The sequence below is a fragment of the Gadus chalcogrammus genome, chromosome 18 (assembly GCF_026213295.1).
Source record: "Gadus chalcogrammus isolate NIFS_2021 chromosome 18, NIFS_Gcha_1.0, whole genome shotgun sequence".
Taxonomy (NCBI): Eukaryota; Metazoa; Chordata; class Actinopteri; order Gadiformes; family Gadidae; genus Gadus; species Gadus chalcogrammus.
Genome location: NC_079429.1, coordinates 3132659 through 3142658, shown reverse-complemented (window position 1 = coordinate 3142658; position 10000 = coordinate 3132659). Strand labels below are relative to the sequence as shown.

Sequence of the window (10000 nt, the reverse complement as noted above, 5' to 3'; positions counted from 1 at the left end):
GATGAAATGAAAGGTTTTTGGGTTCACCACCCCTTTAAACAATATCATGAGGTTATTTATTCTGAGAACTGCATTCACGAAATCGCTGACAGAAATTAGGAAATGGTTCGCTCTGGGTTCCAACCTCAAAAGGAGTGGCTGGCGTTCACTTCAACATCTCTGTTTGTGATCGTAAATCAAAAGAACATTTCAGAACATTTCATAATCAACAGGCAGTCAGTTATTTGGATGACCCACTTTTCAGGACTTATGTCTGTGATTATTATTATTATTAGATAATACTTTGATAAAAAGGATCCATCCTCGTAACATTCTAGTTAATAGTGTGTCAACTTAGCACGCAGCTGTTGTTGGAGTCTGTGGGTTTTCTATTATCCCAGAATGGTTCAGTCCAGTGGTTGGGTTGGAATCCGTACCACCGACCTGATTTTGTTTGCCTCTGTGGCGATTGGCAAGTATGTACAGGGCTGGCCAAGTGGTAGTTAATACATTACAGGCTGTTTGGATAGAGCCGTTCGGTTATATAGTTTAACGAGAGGAAGTCCGTCATTGATATCCTCAGAGAGACTATAAACAAACATGGCCGACCAGCCCTAAGCCGGGAGCGTCCATGTTGCTTCACCGCTCCTTCCTCTTCATCAGATTACCACATGGCCGTCGGCCATTGTTTTGGATGCATGCCCGTCTCCAGGTGTTGGCTCCACAACGCAATAAAAGCGATTAGCGTATGAAACACAACATGGTCCTGCCAAGAACCACGGCAGCCTGACCTTTGATAATGTGCAATTACCTCCTGTAACATGGATGAGTGCTCGACTCCATTCTCTCTCTAATGACCTTAACCTTAAGTCTGTGCTTCTTTGAATAGTTTGAATACTTTTCTTTTATGCTGTTAAGCTCGTCTGATCCCTTCCCAATGAAGCAATGCTCCTTCAAAATAAAGGCGCATCGACTTTAACCGTAAGCCTGTGCTTCTCCGAATACTTTCTTTTTAATTGACGATGCCGTGAAGTACATCTGATCCCTTCCCTTTAAAGCAACGCTCCTTCAAAATAAAAGCGCTCTGTCAACCTTCACGCTCACCTTCCCTCTGTGCTGTGCTTGCAGAGGCGGGCCGGTGGCGTGAGCTGGGCCAGGGCTGCCCCTCGCGGCCCGTGGGCGCCAGCCTGGAGAGCCTGTGGGACGCGGTGCCCGAGGAGTGCCAGAGCCCCACGGGGTGGCTGGGCGGCGGCGGTGGCGGCGGTGGCGGCGGCGGCGGCGGCGGCGCCATCTCGGGGCTGCTGCGGGAGCTCAGCCTGGCGGACCCGGCGGCCTTCGCCGCGGCGCCGCCCAGCAAGCGGCAGTGCCGGTCGCTGTCCTGCTCCGACGAGCTGGCGGGGGGCTGCCGCGCGGCGTGGCGGCCCCAGGGGTCCCGCGTCTGGACGGCGGTGGAGAAGCGGCGCTGCCACAGCGGGGGCAGCGTGCACCGCGGCGCCGGGGGCGGAGCCTCGGGGGCGCCGGCCGCCGTCGTCTTCCCCGCCATGCAGCGCAGCTCCAGCTTCAGCCTGCCGGCGCGCTCCAACGCGGCGCTGGAGCTGCCGTGCTTCTCCCCGGGCCTGGCGCCCGCCTTCACCGGCCGGGCCTCCCCTTCCTCCTCCTCCTCCTCCTCCTCCTCCTCCTCTTCCTCCTCCCCCTCCTCCTCCTCGGTGACCCTGTCGTCGGCGGCGCCCGGCGGCCTCTACCTCTCGCACGAACACATCTTCCCGGCGCTGGCGCCCCCGGGGGCGTCGCCCGACAGCTCCCCGGGCTCCACCCCCGAGCTGGAGCGGCGGAGGGGCGTGGCCGGGCCGGGGGGAGGGGGGGGGGGGCTGGCCCGCAGCCGCTCGCAGCCCTGCGCGCTCGACCACAAGAAGACGGGCGTGAAGCGCCGGAGGCCGGCCGACTCGCGGCCGTCCCTGGACCTCGCCAAGATGACCCAGGTGGGTGCTGATGGGAGGAGGCTGGGGGGGGGGGGGGGGGGGGGGGGAGGGGGGGGGGGGGAGGGGGGGGGGGGGGCAGCGTGTGACCACTGATGACACGGGGATCAGATGACAGCGTGCTGTGCGAGCCGCCATCGTGGCGTCCTCAATAGGACATTGTGCGCCCGGACACAAAGCAGGCACTCACGGAGACACATGCAAAAAATAAAAAAGTCCAGCGCTGCTTATTTCAAAGCGGAGCCCGCGGCCGCTATGCATTCTGGGAGGCATTGTTTTCGGGCCGGGTACGCAAATGTGCGACGACTCTCGAAGCATTACTGTTTTGACAAATGTCAACGTGGTCATTTCAGGTTGAGTCTTTTCAGAATAATTTGGATGCTTTGGGATTTCGGTAGAACTTATTTATTATACATTATTTAATACGGTTATGGAGCCGATCTAGGCCAACACTATTATATAATGTACAAATGTAAACCTTAGTTCACATGAAGAGGCCATTAGTTAATGGTTAAGGAACTGTTTGTTAACTTTAGTTGAATGCCTTTTACTGCATCTACTAATGTTACACATGCACAAAGACACACACACACACACACACACACACACACACACACACACACACACACACACACACACACACACACACACACACACACACACACACACACACAGTGTGTGTGACATGTACACACAAACACAGTTGCATACACACACATTCACACTGACACATACACCTAGGTGCATACACAGACACACACACACACCTAGCTGCATAGACACACACACACACACACACACCGACTCCCACCAACATACAAACACACAAACACCTAGGTACATACATACACACACACACACACACACACACATGCCTCAGAGAGCTTCAGCATGCAGAACATGTCCTTTGCGTTCCTCACTGAGTCACATCCCCCAGTGGAGGCGTCTGGGCAGACGGAACGCGGGCTGGGATCTGAAACAATGAGTTGATGAGGAGGGTCAGATTCTCAGGAGAGTCGCTGATAAACAAAATCAACAAACACACACGTACCTTTCAGGGAAGTTCTTCTTCTTGGTGTTCAAAGACACGTAAACAAACACACACACACACACACACACACACACACACACACACACACACACACACACACACACACACACACACACACACACACACACACACACACACACACACACACACAGGCGCAGACACACACACACACACACACAAACACACACAGGCTCCCACCAACACCACATCAACTTGTTTTTGCTACACATCCTGTCAGGCAGTCTTCTGTTCTGCTTCACCCATACAAGCATTCACACGCACACACACGCACACACACGCACGCACACAGTACATTACAGTACAATGATGGACAACGCACGGCTGGACTTGGGGCCCTGTGGAATAAGTTACAGAGTTCACGAGTGTCTTCGGAACATGCAGTGTGCATTATGAACACGCACACACAGTCGCACACACATACCCACACACAAGAGGTTAGTATGCCTTGATGAATGTGAATGTTGCTACATCGGTTAGTTAGTATAATGCCTCCCCCCCCCCCCGAAACAAACACGCACACACACACACACACACACACACACACACACACACACACACACACACACACACAGTCGCACACACATACCCATATACAAGAGGTTAGTATGCCTTGATGAATGTTGCTACATGGGTTAGTATAATGCCCCCCCCGAAACAAATACACACACACACACACACACACACACACACACACACACACACACACACACACACACACACACACACACACACACACACACACACACACACACACACACACAGGGGAGGTTAGCAGGCCATGGGTCGACGTGGCTACATGTGTTAGCAGAATGCCTCTCCCCTTGTAAGAGCTACTACACTACACCACTCCTTTGCGTCGACGTCTGGCTTTGGTTTAGAAACGAGCCGTTCTGGTTCTCTCTGCTGAACATTATATAATCCGATTTGCTCGTGTTGATAAAACCCCTCCCTCCCTTCCCCCCCCCCCTGTCCCGGCTGTAATTGCCTGTTAAACGGACTCCTCTGAGAGTCGGCCCGGAGGAGAACGACTTCCAGTTGTGTTGGCTCAGGGAGACGTGACCGAACCCAAGGCTAATCTGCTTGTCATCTGATCAGATTCGGGCCACAATGCACGCAGCCTATAGCCCTCCACCCCCCCCCCCCCCCCCCCTTCCTCCACACCGCGGCCTTTTCATCTCTGTTTGCAAAGGAGGAGGATCGCTTGTAACCACGGCGATGAGCTGGCCGACTGTTACAAGGAGAGCCTCGTAACTGTGCGGCTGCTGGCTTCCTTTTCTATCAGCGGTTTTTGTTTTTCTGCGTTTGCCCTTTTGATTCTTTTGGGTTTCTCGCACCCTTTGCAGCCAGACACCCACTCCCGAGTGACTTCCGAAATATTCGCCGCGCACACCCCCCTGCCCCCCACCCCTGCCCCCCTTCCCCCCCTCCCCCACCACCACCATCTTGTGGCAGGCTCGGTGGCACCGCCACAAGATGGCCACAATGGTGTCACTCATGCTGGGAGCGCGGCCGGCTGTAGCCCCCCCCCTCCACCCCCCCCCCCCCCCCTCTGGATGTCACCAAGTAGAGCAGAAGTTATAGATTGCTGCATCGGTGGTGACGGTGGTGGCAGAGAGAGGGGTGTGTGTGTGTGTGTGTGTGTGTGTGTGTGTGTGTGTGTGTGTGTGTGTGTAAAAGCAGACATTGATTCCCTGGTGTGTGTATCGCCGTGTGTGAGCGACCTCATGAGCTATTGATAAGGCTGTATTGATGATGGAGCGAGTCAAGGTCAGTATGGATGAGGATGCCCTTCTGCCCCCCGTCTCCATTTCAGCCTCCAGGCGACGGGGGGCTGGGGTGTGTGTGTGTGTGTGTGGGGGGGGGAGTTGATGTTTCAGGGCAGCTCTGTCAGCCTGCGCGCGTCGAGCAGAGTATTCAAGGTTCGCTTGACAGCCTCTTCTTTGAAGATCTTATTGACACTAGAAAGTAACCGAGTGAGCATAGATAAGACCTCCTCTGATGGGCCCGCTCTCTGAGGAACCTAAGCTAAAGACCAGGGCCGGTCCTCATGGGGGGGGGGGGGTTCCTCAGGGTGGTTCTCATGGGGGCTCCAGACTGGCGGGATGGGGGGGGGGGACCCCTCACCTGGAACCCCCCCCAGACCATCAACACGATCCAAGTAGAAGATTGTACTAAGAGATGTGCAGATTCACAGCGCGGTCGATTCACACACATGACTGTTAACCGCCCCCCCCCCCGCCACCCCGCCTGCCCCCCAATAACGCAGAAACCGCAACTGACGGGGGCCTCACAGAGACCGTATTCTGCTGTGTCCCTTTAACCCATCACCACCGCAGAGGTCGCTCAGGACAAGACAGCTGGTGTGTTTTGTCGTCAGGGCTGAGCTCGTTGGGGGGGTGTGTGTGTTTGTGTGTGTGTGTGTGTGTGGGGGGGGGGGGGGGGGGGGGGGGGTTACTGTAAGAGAGACCGTCCTTCCTACCCAACCCAGGCCAGCCCAGCTGTCGTGGGGGGCCTACAGCGGTGCTTCTGGCACATGTGGACGGGGCCTGGGGAATGTTCCGACGCTCCCCAGATGTATGCGTCCATTGTGCCGTTTCCCAGTAGCAGGGGGGGGGGGGGGGCGTGGCGGCCTGGCTGACAGTGATGCCGGCCCCCCCTGTTGCGTGGAGCAGCGGCTGCCTCGCGCCCCCCCCCCCCCCCCCCCTGGACCGGCCAGTTGCTCCGGCGTGTAGCGGAACACGATTTATAGCCGTTGAGGGGATCCGTCGCGCATTCTGCTGCTCCGAGGACGCCAGTCCTAGTCTTGGGTTTAGGGTGATGTGCGAACGTTGGACGGCGCCCAAACCGGGGGGTTCAACCCTGGAGGGCGTGAGGTGAAACTGAAACTAGACAACTGCAGGGCCGGAGAGAGGTCGGCCCCAGCTGTCCCGGCGCTAAACCACCGCTGTCTCCGTCTTGTTCCCCCCTCCTCTGCAGAAACTGCGCAGCTTCCACAGCCTCAGCTGTCCTGGGATCCCCGGCGAGGACGGCCGCCAATCAACCCAGGCCCCGCCCACCCTCAGAAGCCCCGCCCCCTGGGAGAGCAGCGACTTCCTCCGGGACCCCGCGTCCCGGTCCAAGGAGGGCGAGGGGGAGGGCATGAGCGTGGGCTCGGACCCCGCCATCGAGGAGCTGGGCTGGGGGGCCCCGGACTACGGCGACGCCACGGGGGGCGGGGATACGACCGGCGGCGGCGGCGGCGGCGAGTACCTGTGGGCGGGGTTGTGCAGCCCCAGGAAGGACATGTATCAGCTGGGGGGCATGCTCGACATCGAGCAGATCGAGAGGAACTGAGCCCCCCCCCCATGCCCCCCCCCCCCCCCACCTCGTCCACACACTCCTTCCTGAACCCCTTTCTCCGCTCCTCCCTCCTTCACGCTACGATCCCAACCCCCCCTCTTTTTGGAGGGGTGTGAACTGTGACCCCGGGGGCTGGATCGCCATGCATGGGGGGGGGGGGGGGTCGAACCTCACTCATAAGTCTTAAGAAAGGAGGTAGGTGTCGGGACGTGGCCCCCACACCTGCTCGCTTTGGCCCGAGTCTGGCCGCCGCCGCCGCCGCCGGGGGGTGTCTGCGGGCGGTCCCACAGAGGGGGGGGGGGCGTCCGCGCTGGAAGCCATTGTGCTTCGTTTCGCTGACGTGGGTATCAGGAGGACCCAGGGGGGGGAGGGGGGAGTTTAAAGGAAGTGCTGCTGCACAACAAGGGGGGGGGGGGGGGGGGGGGGGGGGGGGGGGCGTAGGAGGGTCTCTCTGTGAGTGGCCGGACGGACTATCGCCGTGCCGACCGAGGCAGGAACGCACCACGGGGGCTCTCTGAACTTTTTGCTGCACTAGACGAAACAAGAAGAGGAGGAGAGGACGATGGTGGCTTCCTCTCGGACGTTGTTTGACACGGGTCCATGACGGACGCCCGCTGAGAGACTTCGCCTTTCGGGGAGCGCGGATGTCGGAAATGGCCGGTCCGACGAGTTGCGCGGCGCACACATTCGCACATGGACACGCACACAGACACACACACACACACACACACACAAACACACATATACAGGCCACAAAATGACAAGCTTAATAATTCGCACAATAACATGAGGCTACTCTCTGAGATTGTATTTTCCTTTTTTGTCGGAGAGAAACTTGGTGAAGCTAATAGCGTTAATGTTCTTCCTTTTTATAATTTGTAACTACAGAGCTATGTAAAAAAAAAACATGGACATATTTCTATACAAATAAAACACAGTTTTAAATGTGCTCGCTGAAGCCCTTCCTATTTTGTCGGTGTGTGTGTGTGTGTGTGTGTGTGTGTGTGTGTGTGTGTGTGTGTGTGCGCGGAAGCTTGTATGCATGGGGAAGAGTTCATGCAGATAATCAGTATTGACAGAGTCCAGGCGAGGAGTCCAGGCTATTGTTCAAGTCCAGCTCACTCCAAACATTAAGGCCTTACTACTACAACACTACTGTCTTACTATGACAATACTACTGTCTTACTACGACAACAATGCTACAATGTTACTGTCTTACTATGGAAACACTACTTTCCTACTATGTCAATAGTACTGTCCTACTATGTCAATAGTACTGTCTTACTACAATACCACTGCCTCACTACTACAATACTAAAGCAATATTACCTGTCTTACTATGACAGTACTACTGTTTAACCAAAATACTACTGCCTTTCTACTACAGTACAACTGTCTTACTTCAATACTACGGCCTTACTATAACAATACTACCACAAGACTACTGTCTGACCACAATGCTACGGCCTTACTACGGCCTTACTACTAAAACACTCCTGCCATACTACTACCATTAACACCCCTGCCTCCCTCCTCCGCTCCTACCCCTCGGGTGGGACTGAGTGTTATCACAAGGCCGCGCGGCGGAGCGTGTGTTTACGTTCTGAAGCGTCGGCCGCGGTGCCCTGGGCGCCAGCAGGCAGAACACCCAGCGTGCCGAGGGGCTCCAGCAGCACCCCGCTGCCCCCCCCTACCCCCACCCAGCCCCCCCCAGCTTCTCTTCCTTCTTCTGGGGCTTTTTCTGTTGTTTTTTTTCCACGGTTGAGCCGAATGTTGGTTCACCCCGGGGAGCGCTCTCCCTCCGCATCCCGCGGAACAAAAGAACCTTCTCTGCCCCGAGAGGCGCTCGGTGACGGGGGGGGGGTGACGGGGGGCTGTGAATGTGGGCCGTGTGACGAGGACTGCTGCTGCTGCTGCTGCCTGTGTACTCTGACCTCTGACCTCTGGGCCCCCAGCCCGTCTTGTGGTCCGGCGTGCGTTTGTGTGTTTTTAATTTCTCCAAATTGTTCCTGTGTTCTTCCTTTCTTTTCTCTGTCTGTCTCTCTCTCCTCCAGTCTGTCTGTCTCTCCCCCTGTCCATCTGTCACTCTCTCCCCCTGTCCGTCTGTCTGTCTCTCATTCTCTCCCCCTATATGTGTGTGTCTCTCTCCCCCTTTCTTTCTGTCCGTTTCTCCCCCTGTCTGTTTCTCTCTCCCCTGTCTGTCTGTCTATCCGTCTCTCCCCTATCTGTCTGTCTCTCATTCTCTCCCCCTATCTGTCTATCTGTCTGTCTCTTCCCCCTTTCTTTCTGTCCGTTTCTCCCCCTGTCAGTTTCTCTCTCCACCTGTCTGTCTATCTGTCTCTCCCCTATCTGTCTGTCTCCCTGTCTCTTCTCCTGTCTCTCTTTCACTCTCTCCCCCTGTCTGTTTGTCTATCTGTCTCTCCCCTATCTGTCTGTCTCCCTGTCTCTTCTCCTGTCTCTCTGTCACTCTCTCCCCCTGTCTGTTTGTCTATCTGTCTCTCCCCTATCTGTCTGTCTCCCTGTCTCTTCTCCTGTCTCTCTGTCACTCTCTCCCCCTGTCTGTTTGTCTCTCTTCCCCTGTCCGTCTCTCTCTCCACCTGTCTGTCTGTCTCTCCCCCAGCTGTCTGTCTCCCTGTCTCTCCCCCTGTCTCTCCGTCGGTATGTCTGTGTCAAGCTTTCAGTTTAGCTCGTTCTTAATGGGTCCATTTCTCTTTTAACCTGAAGCTGACGTTATGGAAAAAAGTGATTCATTAATGATTACCAAACAGGCAAAATGCAAATCACAACCAACAACAACCAGGAGACAAGACGAGACAGCCTGCGTGTGGATCCCAGCGCTGCTGCAGGGGTGACGGCAGACTAGTCTGTGCATCGGCCCCTTAAGGTCAGCCCTACCTCCCTGAGCGCACGCCAGCCCGCTTCAAGGGCCCCTGAAAGGTTACTGGGCTGTGTGTGTGTGTGTGTGTGTGTGTGTGTGTGTGTGTGTGTGTGTGTGTGTGTGTGTGTGTGTGTGTGTGTGTGAGTGAGGACACACATGTACCCCGGGCTCAAATACCAAATGCTGCATATTTGTCGACACAAAATCCGTCAATGTGTCTTTGTGACGGACCGGCTTATGTTGATGAGCAGGGAACAAGTGTGTTTGTGTGTGCTTCTGCACGTACGTGTGTACGTTTACCCGTGTGTGTGTGTGTGTGTACGTGTGTCTGTTTGCATTATTGTACACATGTGTGTGTACAAGTGTGCGCGCTTGCGTGCCCGTGTTCTTGTGCACGTGTATGTGTGTGTATGTGCATGTGTGTGCGTGCGCGGCCGTGGTCCGTGCGCGGCCGTGGTCCGTGCGCGGCCGCTGCGTGCGCCTCGCGGGGTAATGAGCCGTGAAGGATACGGGTAAACAGAAACTCTTGTAAAACGCACATAATGGCTGAAAGGGGGACAGAGGGTCTCACCCTCACCCCACCCCTCCCAGCCCTCCCACCCCATCTCTCCAAACCTTTTTAATGATTTGCGCGACCCAGAGGAGAAAGGAGCCTGTGTTCCGAGTGAAGATGGGGAGCTGGGCAGTGGGGGGGGGGGGGGGGGGCTTGTGGGTGGGATATGGGTTGGATGGGGGAGATATCGGGGGGGGGGGGGG

General features: G+C 56.2%; 1 protein-coding gene across 1 annotated transcript in view; it reads left to right on the top strand.

Annotated features, from left to right (window-relative positions):
- The window catches only part of fam53b (family with sequence similarity 53 member B), a 16036-nt gene extending 9656 nt beyond the window's left edge, over positions 1–6380 (top strand). Inside the window, exons 4-5 of the mRNA XM_056577339.1 lie at positions 1108–1958; positions 6004–6380. Coding sequence (XP_056433314.1) covers positions 1108–1958; positions 6004–6360 — 1208 coding nt within the window. The 3' untranslated portion in view covers positions 6361–6380. The remainder of the gene's footprint in view (positions 1–1107; positions 1959–6003) is intronic.
- Positions 6381–10000: the final 3620 nt, after the last annotated feature.